This window comes from Aptenodytes patagonicus, chromosome 1 (genome assembly GCF_965638725.1).
Source record: "Aptenodytes patagonicus chromosome 1, bAptPat1.pri.cur, whole genome shotgun sequence".
Lineage (NCBI taxonomy): Eukaryota > Metazoa > Chordata > Aves > Sphenisciformes > Spheniscidae > Aptenodytes > Aptenodytes patagonicus.
This window is the reverse complement of record NC_134949.1, coordinates 131,073,728-131,092,414: the sequence shown is the minus strand read 5'-3', so window position 1 is coordinate 131,092,414 and position 18,687 is coordinate 131,073,728. Positions and strand designations below refer to the sequence as shown.

The following is an 18,687-nucleotide window of genomic DNA, read 5'->3' as shown; positions in this document are numbered from 1 at the left end:
TGTATGTATGTTTATGGTATTGAAAGTGCATGAATGGTTTATTCAAGGCTAATTTTTAGGAGAAAATAGCCACGATTTTAATATTGATTCATAAACTCCTGCCCTGAGTAATTAGACGCAGCAGAGCTGATGTTTCTAAAGTATTTCTCCACACAGACTTGAATAACTGCAGATGCGTCAGTGGAGAACAAATCGTCTCTACAGTGGTTTCTGAAAATGTGTTACACAATGCATTTTACTCTGATGCGTATTTTTCTAGCGAGGTAACTACAGGGCTTTCATCACTATCTTTTTCCCCCTTGTGATTAGATTTTGAGGATTTGACCCATTAAAGAAGAATAAAAACGCAACTTTTGCTGTAAAATGTCAAATGGGAACAGTAAATGCATCTTTAGACAGTGTGGTTATTGCCAGTATCCATCAAAAAGAGCCGATGCTGAGGGCTCTCCAAGCCCTGCCATCAGACTTTGGTATCTAGACCTGTTCTCTTGAAGTTTCTCTGCTCAGTTTATCAGCTATATGGGGACTTTAGGCTTCTAAATGTTGATGCTTTTGCTTGCATGCTTAGATGCCGAAAGTCATCTAAAAGAGGTTTGAAATGGCCTCCCCATCTCCTCCACCTCCATCGTGCTACATTTGAGCAAGGGTGGGAGGAAAGCTGCAAAGCCTCTGAGGGACACTGTCGCCATCTTCCTGTGCTAATCCAAGCGCCATTGCCTTCCTTGAATGCCTTTTAGATGCCACATTTTCATCTTTCTTTCCCAGCTGGATGCTTTAGCAGATGGTTTAAGAGAGAAGGCATTGGGACGGTGAGTATGTGTTGATCATGGTGCGTTAGACTGGAAGCTTATTCTTCTGTGCCTCTTCCAATGCAGATTATGCTAAGGTAGCATGAAAGAAGCATTTTTCTGTATTAATTTTCAATTTTCTTTTCCTGCCTGGTTAGGCCCTGCCAGGTGCAGTTATTCTAAGTTGTATTCTGCAAAATATCAACTAAACTATAACAGCAGAGCAGCCGCTGAGCATCCACTGGTGCTAATTGATAAGGAGAGGTAACAGGAGGGTTGCATTTAGACTGGCATAATTTTGGCTTCTTGAGGGGTACGCACATTGCTCAGCTTCAGGCACGTAAAGTTTGCGGTTTGCTCTGTAGAGTCAATGAAGAGAAAGGCTGCTTGGATCTCCTACCCCTTCAAAAAGAGCTCAGAGTCCTATTTCCACAGCTGTCTAGTTTGTGGATTCACGCAAGATAGTAAGGGTTGTACCTGAATCTTTGCAAGGGTCTCTCTTCCCTTCATCCCTCCCTTTGGTTCAGCAACCCTCACCAGAATGTTCTACCTGAACGTTAATCTCCGGTATCTGGAAGGAGGCAGCATGCAGCAGTTAAGTGATAGCCCCACTTATTTTCATCCATACGAGGTAAAAGCTGAAATTTTACTTCCCTAACATACAGTATTGGCTTTCAGCACTTTGCAACAATGACAGAAATAACCATCTCCTGAGAGCTGGTCCGTGCACTTTGTAAACTCTTTTTTTTTAAAATAGTTTTAAAAAAATGATTATTATTTATTTATTTTTACACACAGAAATGTTAACGTTTGAGAACCCTAGAGAAATGGTGGTAGAACGTGTGATGAATTCCAAAATAGGATGCAGACCTTTATTTGCAGTGATGTCTTTTACCATAACTCAGCAGGAGACGCTGAGAAGCACGCTAGCAGAACCTTACCACTGTGTCCCATGAATTTCCTGCGTGGCGACTTCATGTTTGCAAATGCTGTTTGATAAGTGGTAGAAAGACAGTGTTAATTATACTGTGTATATTGACACTGGAAAGTGAATCTCAACTTGCTTTTCAGATGTTTTTTAGGTTGTTTTGAAACTCCCCCTTGCTGCATCTTGGCCCTTTATTTAGATTAGTTATTTCAACAATTCTGCTTTGTGGGAATGACATCTATATGGCTGTGTGCTACGGCTCCTGAGAGCTCGGTGTATGTTTTTGAGGGTAGTTCCAATTGTTGAGGTTTGCCTAAAGCCAAGCGTAGTCATTGGTTGCAGCGATTAGAGAATGTCACATATCCCTCGTTCTGCCTTTGTTCTGCTTAAAATCTGTTGCTGGCTATTTGTTTAATTATTCTGCTGGACGTGAACAGTAGTAGCAGTAAATGGCATTGCAGTATGTTAAGTTCTGCTCAAATTTAGACAAAACAAAGTGTTTCCTGCCCTGAACATTTTTGTACCGTGCACTGTACGTTCAGTTTTGTGGACAAAGGTGGCTAGTAATACATTTGCGGCTGTTGTCAAGATTACTGTTCTACCTTTTAAAATTAAAATAGTGAAACACGTGGCTGCGTCCTTGTCATTCCTAAAATGCGTTACAGCAAACTTATAAGCATGTCTTTCAGGAATATCCCGTATTATCTCATTGAGACAAAGACATTACTTTGCTTGCATGTGATGAATAATGCAGGAGGCCTGGCATGTCTTCAGAGGGAGGACTCCATTGACAGTGTCCTCTGCTTTTTTCATTTGTCTTAATTTCTACACTTTAAGTGTTTTTAAGCTATTTTTTATTTCAGAAGCATTAAACCTGTTTTCTTTTTAACATGCAATTCTAAGAATAAGGGAAACGCAGTGTTCTCTTCCCTCTTGCTAGAGAATTATTTTACATGTGCCTTAACCCTGCATGTTCAGCAGGTCTTGCCCTCCGTCTCCGAATCTCCTACCTCTTCCCTTGTTCAAGGTCCCGCCCACCTGAAAATCTAGGTATGTTCAAAATGCAACTTTTCTGTAATTACTGATCTTGATTTTTAAAAAAAAAAAAACATTTGATCATTCTGTTTAACTTACACTTGCAGCTGAGTCGTGTTCACTTCAGCTTACCTCCCAGAGCTGAGGGTTCTGTTCCATCTTCTCTTGGTTTTCCAGGTTTTCGTGCCGTGCTGTCCCTTCCCGATTGTCTGAGACAAGCTAGGAAGGCAAATAATGCTCCTGGGCTCTGGGCCTGTGCTCGCCTCTGCTCGCTTTGCAGTAGTCTGAAAGTCTGGCTCAGTGTGTCCGGTTCCTGCACCCGGGTTAAGGGGAGACCACCTCAGCGGGGTTCACTGGTCTCTTGGCATGATTTGGGCACAAGCAGCTGGCTCCTTTGCCCTCACACCACTCCTGTCTAGCTTGTCCCCATGCTGGTTCTGGCCTTCATGGGGGTGGGAGATCAAACACCCGTAAACTGGAAGGCGGCTGCAGCTGGGGAAGAGCCCTCCTGCCATTCCTCTGCTCCTCGTACCTTTGCTTGGGGACTGTACTTAAGGATTTGCTCAGGGGTCTGGAAGACACCTCTGTAACTTCTGTACAATTGAACTGCAGTCTCTCCTCCCCTTCTCTTTGAGGTGACAGATGCCAAGTTCTCCTTGTGAATTTGAAGTATGGGCCAACCCAATTACTGAAATCCAGGTCACGGTTACTTTCTGGGAGATAGGGTGGTAACTAGATATGCACTAGCACACTCTGCATGACACTGGCTTTCCCATCTGTTTCCCTCGCATTTTACAGAGCATGCAGGAGCTGGATCGCTGCTTGGAAGAGGCTGGAGAAATGTATGTGCTATCCACAACTGCCAGTGTCCCCACTGGCGCCTCTAGCGCAGGCAGCCTTGCTGCTCTCTGCCTTCCAGTGTCTGATAACGCTTTCCCACTCTTCCCTTCACCGAGCTGCCATAAAAACATCCTCCAGCCACAGAGGGGCAGAGAGAAAGGGGCAGCAGCTACACAGCCGAGAGGAGCTGTGCCGTCTCCTGATGGTGTGAAGCGCTCACTCCCTTTTCCCTTTCTGTGGATGTACAGCACTAACAGAGACTGAGGTGAGTGGCTGGAAGTGATCTAGCGCTGAGATTGCGCAGCCTAAGCTCCATTATTTCACCACCTCCATTTAAAAAGTGGGTTGCGATCGTAAGAGTATTTAAATGCACTTCAGGTTACTTTTTAGCCTCCGCGTTTTCATTAATTATGTTAGGCAGTCTGACTCATGCAAGTACTGAGCTGTAACGAAGCTGCATGTTGTGCAGAGCTGTAGGGGTCATTGGTGTTTTCATTAAAACATAACGCTTTCTGTCCCAGAGGGGATGGTTTGAACTTACAGAATAGGGATGTGCAACTTTAAATTTAGTCTCTCCTCTGCAGGTGTAGAGGAGGTGGGTGATGGCAGGGGTTGTTCTCATCAAATTAGGTAGCTTCTTGGGTAGGATCTGGGGAAAATCAGGCCATTTACAGAACTGTTTTGTGCTCATAAGAAATCGCTGCCTCCCGCAATTTATCCCAGTAGTTTTGTTTGCAGAAGATGTTGCATGACAGAAACATGAATTCTTTCCTGGTCTAAAAGGATTGAAGTCTTTTGGTCCGTGTTCAAAATTGAAAAGTATCTCCAGATCGATGTAGGAACCTCCAGCCCATGGCTGTATCCAAACACTCTGATCTGTCACATCTCCTGCAATGAATAGTCTGGAGGTGGGAGTGGAAAGGACAAGACTCACGGCAGGTCTCGCATCTTGGAAACATCCTTTAATCCTCCCAACTAAAATTCATGTTTTAAACAGGATTTACATGTTGACAGCAGCGGTAGGATTAGAGCTATGGCAAGAAGAGCCATGTTGGTAGTACAACAAAGACTCCAGCCTGTATGATTTTGAGGGAGCTGAATTTTCTGTTAAACGTTTTAAAAAAAAAAAAAAAAAAGTGCACTAGTGTAGGTACTGCACCTTGTTTACGCAGTGTTACTTTTCTGGGACCAAAAGTCTACAGGATGAATTATTGGAATATATTTGAATATATAAATGCTGGGCTAAAGCCAGAAATGCTATGTCCCTTGTTCAAACACCCCTTTCCCAAAAGGCCAATCTGCCACATCCCTGCATACCATACACGCAGGCTGATTTGACTCTCAAACAGAGATGGCACATGATGTTTTTCAGTGTTCCATTCCTCCCCACAAAAATGTACAACAGAAAATGCCAGAAACCTTATATTACTAATCAAGAACAGCTTTTCTTAATCACAAATTTTAATAGCTGTTCTGTGTAGAACTATAACTAGTAATCCAATCACTCGTGCACTCTCCTCCACTTAATTCAATTTCCTGTAACAGCCTAGCGATAGCAATCACTTTCCTGATTGTAGCAATTGTAAAGCCCCACTCCTGTTCACTCAGTCGTGAAAGAGGACTGGATGCACTGATTCTGTACCTAAATCAAAATCGAGCAGCAGCGGATTGGAATTGCAGCAATACGGTAGAAAAATCAGACCCATTAGAGATTTTTTGTTGTTGTTGTTTTTTAAATTTTAAATCACTGGGAATCGGTTGATGTGCTTTTTCAATGAGGAAAGTGAGGGGAAAAAACCCCCGTCCACCTGTGCGTTCATGCTATAAGCACATGCATGCCGAAGAACCTGAGCCAGAGAACTGTGGCCACAGCAGTTTGTGTATGGATGTGTCCTCAGGCTATCTCTGTTCCACGCGCAACGCTTAAGGCATGAAGCGATTTGGTGTGCCTGGCCACGTCTAGTTTTCTTATCCACTGGTGTTAGGCAGCAGAGGAAAGGCAACTTGGGGTACAGCTGTGTCCATCAGCACGCTGGCTCTTATCCTCCTTGCTCCTTTATAGTGGGTCCAGGACTTACTTCCTTTTTGGTTTGGTCAGGTCTGGAACAGAAATGCTATTTCTATGATTTTTTTTGTCACCGATCCTGTCCTTCCATCTTATTCCTAACAGCAACATTCGGAAAGCTCTGTCAGGGCTTCCTTGCCCTCCAGTTGCTCATCCTTGCAAACCTGGCACCGCCACCTGCAGAGTTCAGGGTGTATCCAGATCTCCTTTGCCCTTGGCATCAGCACTGCAGGGAGTCATCGCCGGGGCTGTGCCATGCTTTCATACCTACTCTTGGGTGTTTAGCAACAATCCCCCAACGCTCTCAGCAGCAGACCATCCTGTTCAGAAGACAGGGCCTACCACCACCCACCCCCTCCTTGGTGCTGTCACGCTTCAGTCCACAAATTAGCTTTTGCCAGCTAGTCAGGGCTGACTTCCCCCTCGTCACATTCATTCCCTCATTAATTCACTTACAGGAGCAACCTTTTTAAAAGAGATTTTCTAATTTCAGAGGGTGTGAGAGACCAAATTCTGGTAAGGATTTCTTGAAAGATGCTGATAAACTGTTCCTCTGCTGATGCCAGAGTGTAAAATCAAACAATCTAACCTACCTTACGGTCAAAGACAAACAAGCATTTGACTGAAAAAACAGGGCCGTGGTCCTGAGTGGGAAGGATGAACAGCACAGACACTGGAGTGCTGCTTTTCAGCCATGTCAAATTATGCATCGTATCCTGTAAACAGGTATCCAAAGCTGTAACTCACGATTTTCACTCCTTTGATGCTTATATTCTTCATGCACAATGTATATTCTTTGCAGTGGATTGGCAAGATTGTGGGCTATAATAAAACAATAGAAAACTCTTTCCTTTTTTGATTGCCTCCTAACGCGTTTTATTAAGCGGGGAACTTTTTTGTTAATTTGTAAGTGATGGCTTGCAAACAAATATTTTCACAGATCTGGAAATGACAAATCCTTGATGAAGCTTCCCTGGGGGTAATTCTTCCCTGCCATCAAATCAACAGCCTGGTCTGTCTCCAAGATGAAGAGGGGAAGAAATCTGCTACTCCAAGTCCCTTGGACGTGAAAAGCCAGAAGCAGAAGCATACCAGGTAGGAGCATATTTTTCTGTCAAGCATTTCAGTATGTGGCCTTTAGTAATTACTGCCTATCTTCTACACTGCTCACTGTTCCTTTATCGTATTCCTTCTGGCAGTGACTTCCATACTCCTGCTATCAGCTATTTTCTTCTTGCTGCTGCTGAAAACAGGTACTTGCGTCGCCTTTGGCTTATGCTTTGTGTTTGTGATCGACCCTATTATTAGTGGAACTGAAAGACACCGCTGGGTTGCTTGTACACTTTCAATCTGAGGCTAATGTCTCTATGATAATGGTTTGCAGAGAGGTATTTTGATCCAACTTTCATCGATCAACTTTTATCTCCAAGAGGAATTTTAGACAACTATCTGTTTGCAAAACAATATTTTATTAATAAAAAGACTTATAAACAGTAAGAAAGAAACCCCAATTTTACACTGAATGAAAAATCCAAAATAAACTCCCAGAAACGTGCCTCAGTTCTTTACTCTCTGTACAAGAAATTCCATCGGGTAGTAATCCTACGTACACATTTATCTAAAGATAGCCGAAAGTACAAAAAAGCATCATGCATGCTTCTATGCAGAGTAGCTACACAGCCGGACAGACTTAACAATACACACAAAAAATCTGTACATCTGTGATTAAAAAAGCCATGCTTCGTGTAGCACCAAGGGGAGAATTACGTGGATTAAAAAAAATTCACTGACAACTGCAAGCCCTGCGGTCCTGAATTAGGGACATGACTGACCAATTTCTGCTTGCAGTTTCATCTCTTCTTTTCTCAAGGGAAAATTGTCAATAAGTGCAAAGAGCTCGGCTGGCGTTGCTGGGAAAGGATAGCGTTCCTTGTCCATTCCGTGCTTGTCCATCACCACGATGTTGAAATTGTAATGGGGGATCCTCAGCAGCAGCCTGCAAAATAAGGACCTTGTTTTGTTAAAGCCCGTCATCTACTGCCTGGGCACTTCAAACTAATAAATGGCAGAGCCAGCCTCTTGGGTCTAAGCAGAGGAAGGCGGGGACGGGCAGAGGGTCCGCTTTGTTTCAGCTGTAAGAACAAGGAGTCAGATAGAGAGCGGGTGTCTGCATGTGCTGCAGGCTGCACCTTTGCATTAGGGAAGGGTCAAGATAACTGCACTCAGCTCTGTTTTCTTCTTGGACCCTTAGTATAGCACATGCCATTACCTATTGCTATCACAAGAGAAAAAAAAGGTAAGACAAAAAAAGTACTATATACATTGCCTAAAGAAAACCATTGCGATGGAGCTAGAGTTACAAGTAGACTATTCCCTTTCTCGGCTGCCACATGGTATAACACCACAATGAGAAAAAGCAGGACAAAATTATTGGAGTCGGTTTTCATGGCTTCATAATAATAACCATCCACCTGGTGGTAACTCCAATTTAGGAGAACAAAAGCCGCTGCTAATCATGGTGGAGTCCTTTCCTTCCAAAAGGGGTCTTTTGAGCTCCTCTGGAGGTGCGACAGTAACAGAAGTATATCCTTGGTGCTCTTTTAATCTTTTGCTTGAAGGAGTAGTGAACTAGAAGATCCTTAGACATGCAGTCAGTCAACATCATTGGTGTGGGGAAAATAAATTCAGGCAGCCGTGACAGAATGGTGTCAGGACAGGAAGGCTGCCATGAAGAAGAGGGTCTGGGGGGGATGTTGGTAAGGGGCGAAGCATAGCAAAATTGACCTTCCTCAGCCTTCTCCCAAGTTTGCGTGCTCTAGGCATCTTCTTGTTGCAATTAGGGAGCTTGGCTATTAAATTCAAGCTAAAATAACGTTTGAAACTAAGCTATGGTGATAGGAAACTACATTCCTCTTAAGAAAAAATGCTTACCTTCTACAAATCCAAACGCTAACCTTCTGAGGTTTCCAAAGTTTTAACTCGGCTACCTGTGCTCATGAGTTTACTGAATGCCAATTCTGGACCGTATCTTTATTCAGGATGTTTAAGGGTGCGTTTCATTTTGATTTAAGTGCCTTCCAGAACTGGAATGCTATAATTCACACACTGCAGTAACACCAGAGGAAAAAAAAATCAAATGGAAAACTAACTTTCACTGAGTGCGGGGCAGGTCATACCATACCAATTTCCGAAATGTAAAGGTTGCGGGGGAGGAAGGGAGGGGCAGGAAACAAGGTGTTACCAGAGCTTATTATTTTCTACCGAGCCACAAGAAAACCATTTCAACTTTAGTAAAAGTACTTTTACTTTTTTGAATAACAGAGAAGCTCTTTGTCCTCTCTTTTTCCTTTTACAGAGAACAAATGTTTTTATTTTTTGCAATCCAAAAAAACCTCTCTGACTTGTCAGCATTTTTTATTGTCCGCAATTAAAACTTGCTCCATTTCCTCAGGCATATCACAGAAGATGTTGCCTAAAATGCTCCTGGACTTTTTGCCTAAATAACTACTACTTTCCCTGCCAATGAGGCCTTCATTTTTGGCTCTTGTAGTCCTCCTGTACCTAGGAAATGCTGGCACTTGAAGTCTCCCTTTCAAGTGAAAACCAGCCCCCTGCCAGTCTAAAACCAAGTCAAAACAGTTCAGGCACCTCAGTAACTGCTGAATGTTGTAGTTAGGCTGGGGAGGCGGATAATTTCCCCTTTGAAATGCTGCCCATATAATTTCTACACGTGGGACTTCCAAAGAGCAACCGCTGCTTCCTCTTCTGGCCTGGCCACAGCCACCAGCAGCACTGCAGAGAAGATGAGCTGTCGCTGCCGTTTGGGGCTGCACTGGCAGCTGCTCCAAGGCTGTCCTTGCAAAGCGATTGCAGCCTGTCATGACTGCATCAGACCAACTCCAGCACAAATACAGACATACTTGAAGTGTTTTCAGTGGCAGCACCCAAAAATATAGACCTATAACATGATCAAAGGGAGTTCACATGAATTCAGAAATTCACTCAGTTTGAGCAAAGGGGCAAGGAAGACGTGACACTTGAAAGAGTCACAGCCCATTTAAATGCTCTTAATTTCATAAATACCAACCACCCGTGAATTTGCAGTAGCTATTACACAGATAGAGAGCAAATTAATCCTAGAACTTACTCATCAACATTTACCTTCCAGTGTCTAGCTATGTACTTTACAGTAGAATATGTATATTTAAAGAGTAAGATGCAGGGAATCAAAAGCAATACATCTTATATGCTAAGGTGCAAACACAACCGCAGTGAGAGCTTACTTTACCTGAGTTGCAGGGCAAGTGATGGGGGCAGCAGCTTTACACCTATTCTTCCTATCTGTGCTGGGAAGACACCAACCAATTCAACTACGGTAACGTGTCGGAGGTCTAAACCACACTGTGCCGGCTGGAAGGGTTAAAAGAAGAAAGAGGTGTGTCAGTTGTCAGTAGAGAACAGAGGTTTGTTTTGAGCATGGAGCAAAGTGTTCTTAAAGAGTCTAATCTTCTTATGTTAGTGAGATGGTTTAAACTGAAATGAGAGCATACTTTGAAAAGTCTCTAATTCTCACTGTGAAGAACTAGAGCCTCGTGACTCCAGGGGACGTCAAATGATGGATTCTTAACTACTCTAAGAAAAACAACACACAGGGATCACCTAGGAGGACTATAAACTTGTCTTTGTAATCACATGAAAAGATGCCAGGGTATTAAGCATTGTGCCAGTAACCTAATTTGGCAATCAAAGCAAGGTATGTGAAATGGAAGTTGACTGCAGAAAGTTTTCTTTCATGCCAACTTGTTTGACAACTGTCAAGCAGAGGGAAAAGTACTACAGCCATTAAATTTTGTATTTTAAACTATTTCATTTTGATCAATATATTGAATTTTCTTGCCAAGTTAATCTAATGGGGGAAAAGAAAAACTTTTTTTTTTTAATACAACTGTAACTTAAGCCAGCAGTTAAAAACATCATCATGTTCATATTCTAATGACTATTTATACTGAATTTTGCTACAGTTGTAAGAAAAGAAACAAGATAGAAGCACTTGCCGCTGTGAAAGAATACAGGACTGGCTCCTTTCCCTGAGGACACAGATACATTTCTGAGATACATCCCTAAGTCTAGCAAGAACCCAACAAGAGCATCACATTTACAACACATAAGAAGGACAATTACCAGAAGTTTTCTTTTTTTTTGGAACAAAATACCCCAGTGCTATCTCCAGCACTCTGGATGATTTCTATGCTGAGTCTCCGGTCCTTTGTCTGCTGGTGCACTGGCTATTCCTGAAGCTATTCACGCTTCCTTGCATTGTAGTTACAAAGTCTGTAAGCCTGGTTTGCATGAACTGCAACCACTGAGGTGCTGGATGGCTTGGGTTCTTTTCAACTTCTTTAGGAGCTGAGTTAGGGAATGATTATTGAGCACAAGTTAATATTAAATTAATTTGGGGAGGATGGAAGAGGGCCAGAACTGCCTGGGATTCAGCGACTGGTCAGTCAGAGGCAGCACAATCCAGAACGGAGCTGAATTAGAGACTGGGGAGATGTTTCAACTCAAACCCGTGTAAAAAGGATTAATCCAGAACAACTACTGCTTCAGCCAGATCCTCCAGTGGCTGCAATATAACAGCTGAAGTTTGTGGATTTGCATCAAACAGTGGAGCTCGTCCTCTTGTGTCTTTCTTCAAAAAAAAAAAAAAAAAAAAAGTTGCACCACCCCCCCCAAAATGTGTTTTACCTGCAGCATTCCCAACTGCATCCTGTAGAAGAAGTTGGCTGCAGTAGGAGTTGAAATAATTAGCAGTCTCCGCTTCTCATAAAATTGATCCAGAAGTGCAGCTGCAGTCCTCACATTCACATTAATATTCATGGCTAGAATTAAATTTAAAACAAAAGTTACAGAGCATACTGAAAACAGATCTATTTCTAAAAGCACAAACCATTAGATAGCAGAAGCACAAGAAATAATAATAAAGAAGATATGGGTGAAATACTGGCCTCATTGAAGCCAACAGTTTTATCTTAAGCTGTTCTGGCTTGCAAGATGGAATGACTACAGAATGTGAAGTTTTGTAGAGAGCTTTGAGCTAAAACACACTATCAGTTGTGAGGTACCATCATCATCCTAGGAAGGAGCAGCCAAAGGTGGCAAAGGGCTTCAGCTGTAAGTGCGAATTAGCAGAGGAGACAAACGTTTTAAGTTTCTTACCTCTAGGGCATTAAAGTTTGCAGCTGTATTCCACCCCACACCCCCTTCCCAAATTCTCACTGCCACGAGAACCATTGCTCTGGCAGCCCTTCTGGTAAAGTGGTGAAGTACTCACTTACGTGCACAGGTTGGCTCCACTCCTGACCACCCCAAATTGTACTGGCATACTCTAGCTGGGCTTCCTTGCAGCTCGTAGCCTCCAATGCAGGAGAACTCGCATGTAGCACCATAGTTATTTCCATCACCTGAACACTTGATGTAGCCATTATCTGGGGCATTTAATTTCACACAGCGCCTGACTTTAAGCAAGAGGCAAAAAAAAAAAAGATGACAAGGCATGAATCGCCCTGTTTGATGGGTAGCATGGCCAGTGGAATACCAATATAGAAGACATTTTTCTGTTTGTTTTCTATATTATGAGAGTCATATATTTAAACACCCCAAACAAACAAACAAAAAAACCCCCTCAACTCATATGTAAACTACAATGATGCGGATGTATAGGTGTATGCATGTGATTGTGATATCATGGTGACAAAAGGTCATGGAGCACAAAGAGAGCTGAAGCTGAAACCTACAGGTTTCATCTTTGTATATTCAACTCCAGATTTCAAGATCTGGACTTGTGAAAGGGCAGCTCTGCTTGACAGATGTGAGTCACAGCTGAAAAAACTCCTTCACATACTTGTTTCAGCAGCTCACAAGCTAAGTATCAGGGAGAAGCCAGCAGGAGAGAAGGGGTGTGAAGCTAGAGGCAGGACCGATCAATGAAGCTCTTCCCTGACATGCAGAGTGCCGGCCACCCACCCTGCTGCAGGCCTGGCCCCCAGGGTCTTGAGCAAGATGGCATTCTGTCTTTCAGCATCAACCTACAGTTTATATACACATACATATGCAGACAAATATAGAAATGAGGACATTTCTCAAACTGCCTACTAAGCCAGATGCAAATCAGTGACTGTAAAACATAGGGTAAAACAGCATTCTTACCTCTGACTTTAACAAGAAATTTGCAAGTGCCTTTGTTTTCAGCTCTGTCATACACAGTATATTGGATTTTGTGGTCGCCTTCCGGAAAATGTGACCCTGGTGGCAGGCCTTTCAAAATAACACTACAACAGGAGATAAAACAGGACAGACAGACATAAATTCACCAGTATTTTCCTACTGACAATGCTGTAAAAGCCTGAAGAGTGATGTTTGTGGCATGCTAAGATTGCCTGGCTGCACTGCGTGACTGAAGACTGAGCGTAAGCAAAGGAAGAAGCTGGGCAGCAGCAACCAGAGTATTTAAACTTGCTACCAACAGCCCACCCTGGAGTTGTACAAAAGTTGTACGCCCTGCTGAGACAAGGGAGGCAGAGCAGGCAGGGCCTGCTCGCTTCCTGTAAGACAATCCATAGTGTAGCCAAGCATCACGCCATGCCCAAAGGAACTCGAGCTTCCTATTCCTTACATAAGGAAAAGCTGAGATTGATCCTCCCTCATTTTGTATCGTATCGTGAACAATCCACTGTCAGAGCTGCAGCGTAACCCAGAGCTGGAGGAGCGTAAGAAAACTTCCAGCCTCTTACACTGGGGACGTACCCCATCTTGGCTGCTCTGCACTGCTCCTATAATTACACTAATGTACAAAAATGGAATAGAAAGCGAGATTTATTGTCACAGCAGGAGGGTGTGGTGATCCACAGCAGCGTTTTCACCTGGAACTTGTTGCTATCCTGCAAATGTGCCAGGAGAATTCAGACATGTTAAATGTATCCTCAGTACTGAAGCAGTGAGGTTGAGCAGTGTTCCACGTAATGGGAAAGCTTACAAATTCACAGGACTGCAGGACCCAGCGCATTTAAGGAAAGCACTGTACACAGTTTAGCAAGATTTTATAAAAGTAGATTTATGGAAAAGCTCCCACAGATTCAACAGCTAGCCTCTTCAGAGCTGGGAACAGTTACTCATATGACAAAGTCATAATGGCATCAAGTTGCGCCAGGGGAGGTTTAGATTGGACACGAGGAAAAAATTCTTTACTGAAAGAGTGGTGAAACATTGGAACAGGCTGCCCGGGGAAGTGGTTGAGTCACCATCCCTGGAAGTATTTAAAAGACGTGTAGATGAGGCGCTTAGGGACATGGTTTAGTGGGTGGTGGGGTTGGGTTGACGGTTGGACTCGATGATCTTAGAGGTCTCTTCCAATCTTTATGATTCTATGATTCTAAGTCTACATGGGATATTCCCCATTTTTTTTGCCTACCAGACATTATTTCATCAAAAAGACTTTGGAATTTTGTTATTGTGACACTTTTCAAAGTCTTTATTTTATCAGGCTTAATTTTTTTTGATGCTGTTAATTGCCATAGAATAAACACAGTAGACCTTAACAGCAATACTGTTTTTAGTTGTGTAATGAATTCTTCTGGTATTATTTAAACTGTAACAATAAAAAGGCAATGTCACTGTGTCTTTCAACAGCTTTTTTGTATTCACATAAAACTGTAAACATCTTTAAGCTTAGAACTTTGAGATTTTAAGCTTAACCAGTCCACTAATATACAGTTAAAAGATGTAACTTGCTTAATGAAAAAAGCAGATTTTCTGTACTCTTTCCATTACAATAATCTAGATAGACTGCCATAAATCCTGCATGATAAAGATGGGAAAATCAGAGACAGTGGTACCATCACAAGTGCACCTTGCTCTTCTGGAAAATGTGACTGTGAAACCATAAAAATGGACAAGGAAATTTTGAAGAAAGTGTTAAGTTTAAATCCAATGTTTAAAGCTCTTTCAAATGAGAGGCATTACTTTACAAGTAACTGCAGAACGCTGTGACATCAGTAGTCAGCACTACTTCAGGAAGAAGCCTAAAGATGATTGCAGATACTGCTTTGTGACACAAGTCGTCTCAGGTTTTTTTAAGACAGTCAAAATTGCCTCTGCTGCTACCTCCGATGCACTATTATCTTTTCATTGTTATGTATAAAAGGTAACTTGCTGTAAGAAAACTTGTATATGAGAATAGACCCACAAAGAAGTTCTGGAAAATTTCACAGGTGCAGTCAAAATGCTATTGTCATTTATTCCATCAGCTCTAAAATAACCACAACAATCTGCTACCCCTCTACATGCCAGGTCCTGAACGATTCAAGTTGTCAATTTTTAATTAAACACGCAATTCTTTACAGGCCATTGACATGTGACAGCTATAAATAAGCATCTTGGATGAATTAAGGGGAAAGGGTACCTGGCCACCCTCATCAGCTGAATTACTAACCTAGGACCCCAGGAATAAAAAGGAGAAAATGCAAACCTACTCTGTCAGAATCCCGTCAGCAGTGTCCCGTCCCTCTGGGGTGTCCCAGAACACTCTGGCCGTCAACTTGTTGGGCTCCGCGGTTTTCTCCTTCACGCTTGGGCACTGGATCCTTGGAGGCTCAGTATCTGTTGAAATAAACGTCACAGAAATGGGCACATGTGCATGTGTTACAGCTATGCATTTTCTTCACAGCTCTTGCCCTGTTGTCAGTGTAATTCGGGACCACCTTCAGCTGGCCTCCTCAACACTGGAGACGTCCCAGCCAAGGTAGGTAGAGCCTGTACTTCCCACCTTTTTGTAAGAAGAGTAAGAGATGACAATGATCGAGCCCCCCACCCAATGTAAAAAACTAATTAAAAAGTAGTTATCATAACTTTCTTTATCTAGTCCCCAGTTAAAAAGCAGTGTCTACAAATCGACTATATTTGGCTTTGAACTCTACGGAGGGATACCCAAGATTGTACCCGAGGAGCCTGACCCTTCTGTTTATCTGCTCTGCCTCTCTTTGTTCATCTGTGTGGTGGATATTGTGATTAAGAACACTTGTAAAGCACACTGAACATAAATCTCTCTCCGTATGATAACTTTGCATGTTACTGTTAAACTCTTGGTTATTTTTCCTGCAGCAATGGCAAAAAGAGAAACAACAGAAGATTAACAAAATTGTCATTTTGCAGGGAATTGCTGCTGCATTTGATTTTTTTCAAGTAATTCTTATAATAATGCCTTACAGGTAATACAAAACAAAAAGTAGACCGGGTAAGTTTTGAAAGCTTGTTTAACTGCTACCAGAACGTTGTGACTATTATGCAGGAGTAAAGGAACAGTGGCGATGATAAAAGACCCTGATGGAGGACAAAGGCGATGCACAGCTACTCATCTTCAGCCGCTTCCATTGCCAATCCTCCCAGCATAGCAGAAATACATGGGCGAACTAAGTCCAAACACCATCACAATCATTAATTAAAAAAAAAAAAAAAAAAAAAAAAAAAAAATCTGTATTTAATAGCTTAGTCTCAGGGGTTTTTACCATTGCTCGGGTTATACCCAAAATGAAGTCTAAATCCATAGAGTCGTATACCGGCTTTAAAAATGAACACAGAGACAGGATTGGTCTTTACCTGCAAACAGAAATCAATCCCTAAAGTGCTGCTTAAATTTAAAGGGTGGCAGGCCTTGTCTTTTCATTTGCAGGGCAGACACAAAAAGTACAGTCTGGATTTCTTTCAAAAAAATAGCAATGAGAAAAGGTTTAGGTCTTTATAAAGCATCAAATGTAGAAAATAATTTAATAGACCCTCATATTGTACAAGCAACACACAATGTTTTCTACCAGTTTAACTAGGGCAAGTGCAGCCCTGCTATAGCCCCTTCAAACTTTTAATGGTAATCCAAGAACCCGGGACTCAAAAACTGGCTTATCTGTATTCCTTCTGTAAGAGTTTTCCTCCAACCCCAAACACCGCAGCTTTGTGAGGCACTTCCATAGGACGAGCTCCTGTCTTAATTTTGCACAGGAGGGAGTGGGGGAGGCACAGGCAATAAGTGTCATACCAAAGTTATTCAGAAAACATCAGGAATATTGCAAACTGCCTGACACAAATGCTTATTTTTGTGGGTTTTTTGGTAAATAAACAATGAAAAAAATATATCTTCCTATAGTATTGGGAGGATAACTGTTGATTTCTTTGTAGATCCTACTAGAAGGTGAGGCTAACAAGAGTGCATTCCCACTGCAGGGAGTGGATCAATCACAAATGAACAGCAGAATCCTCTAAACAAGCTTTTCAAGCTTCCTGTACTTTACAAGAACACCCTTCGCTAAAGATATGTAAGGCACTTAGATCTTTGTTATGGCTTCTTTAACTTTTTCACTTTTTGAGTTCTTTCACTCCTCCTTCCCTCATCTGCTGCAGTACACAAGCGAGCAGGATTTTCAAGCATCCACGCTGGCTGTAGGAAGCACTTTGTCTCCTTTCCTCATGTTTCTTACTCACTCCCTTATTTTTAGAGTACCTTCCTGTTATGTGTGGAAACGTGCTCACATCACAGCCAGTGGGAGCTCTGCCCTCCTCTACAAAACTACGTTGCTCTCAATAACCCCCCAGCGTAGCTGAATTAGTCTCACCAAGGCTGCTTCTGGCTCTGGTTAATTTACTGTGGCGACAGCTCACCACTGTGCTACGGACAGCATACATTTATTCCAGCATTACGTTTATTTAAAGACAGAATGGCATTTAAGGACCCAGTGTTTTAAGCACTTAATTAATCAGAAAGCTCATTACGCTATTTAGCACAGAGAAGACTCGTTGGTATGAACCGGCTTGGACTTCCACATCGTAAAGACAAATACGGTTACTGTGGGAACCAACTCACCGAGCACCCAGGGGCCAGGCAGCCTTTTTAACTGGACTTAAAAATTCCTGGAAAGGATATTTTCTTTGGTCATTTCAGCTGCCTCTCAGCATTCAACAGGCACTAAATGAACCCCACCAGAACAACTCTGCTTTGAAACGGGCCAAGAGAAAGCAGCTGTCTACCAGAGGCTCTTTAACTGCAGTGGCCACTGGGATGCGTTAAAACAAAGAGCGCTCAGGTCTTTTGCCTCGTGCCCTTGTACAAAGTTGCAGCCAATCTACAGCATATTAAGCACCTTGGCCACAGCTTGGCAGAAGGAAGACAGGTCTAAAAAAACCCAACCCATTTAAATGCAGAGAAGGTGACCAGAGAACATCCAGGCAAATGCTCAAGTGACAAAACTGAAACACCGCCTCCCCCCCCCCCCCCAACCCTTTAATAAAATGTATGACGTGAGCAAGGTGCCCACCTGCAGGTTAGAAAACTAAACTGGTTCCAAAACAAACCCCAACAGAGGAACCCACAAGACTGCTGACTGCTGGGGAGATTTTATCAGAGGGAAAAATCATCCTGTAAGCACCAGATTGTCAGACTGCCTCGCTTAATAAGTATTCCTGGCCAGAGCTGGAGCCAGGACACGCTACAAGGTGTCTGACCCCGTACGGCTGGTCTTACGCATTCACTACAGTGTCACTGCTGAAAGACTAATGACAAGCCAAGCGGATTTATTTAAGCTGTTTAGCAGGGTGATATATTAAATGGGTGAATCTCGCCTGCGAGGTTTACATCATGGGCAGGGAAACTGAGTTTTCATAAAAAATTTTCATAAAAAATTTGGTGACTGTTCAGTCACCACTTCTCTTACATTCTTGTAAGTTGTCGCTTTTCTTGGCTACTCAGCAGCAGCAACTGGTACTCTGGCCCCACGCTGGGAAGCGGCATTGCAGACATCGCATCAGGAGGTCAGCAGCAGAATACCAAATTTTAAAGCTGTCCTTTGAACTTTGTGGAGAAAAATGTGACTTTTTCAAAGAGGTTTTAAATTTTATTTTTAAAAAACATACTTCATATTAACAATATCAACAAACCTTAAAGAGCTTGTTAACTGCCTTTCTCATAGTTTGTTGAAGGCTTACGTTTATTT

General features: G+C 42.5%; 1 protein-coding gene across 2 annotated transcripts in view; it reads right to left on the bottom strand.

Annotated features, from left to right (window-relative positions):
- Window positions 1–7,104: 7,104 nt before the first annotated feature.
- SRPX (sushi repeat containing protein X-linked) overlaps window positions 7,105–18,687 on the bottom strand; it is a 50,019-nt gene continuing 38,436 nt past the window's right edge. For both annotated transcript variants that reach the window (XM_076355598.1, XM_076355608.1), the window contains 6 exons: window positions 15,184–15,310; window positions 12,863–12,984; window positions 11,992–12,171; window positions 11,402–11,535; window positions 9,945–10,066; window positions 7,105–7,652 (listed from right to left, as the gene is read on the bottom strand). In XM_076355598.1, the coding sequence (XP_076211713.1) occupies window positions 7,472–7,652; window positions 9,945–10,066; window positions 11,402–11,535; window positions 11,992–12,171; window positions 12,863–12,984; window positions 15,184–15,310 (866 nt within the window). In that variant the 3' untranslated portion in view covers window positions 7,105–7,471. The remainder of the gene's footprint in view (window positions 7,653–9,944; window positions 10,067–11,401; window positions 11,536–11,991; window positions 12,172–12,862; window positions 12,985–15,183; window positions 15,311–18,687) is intronic.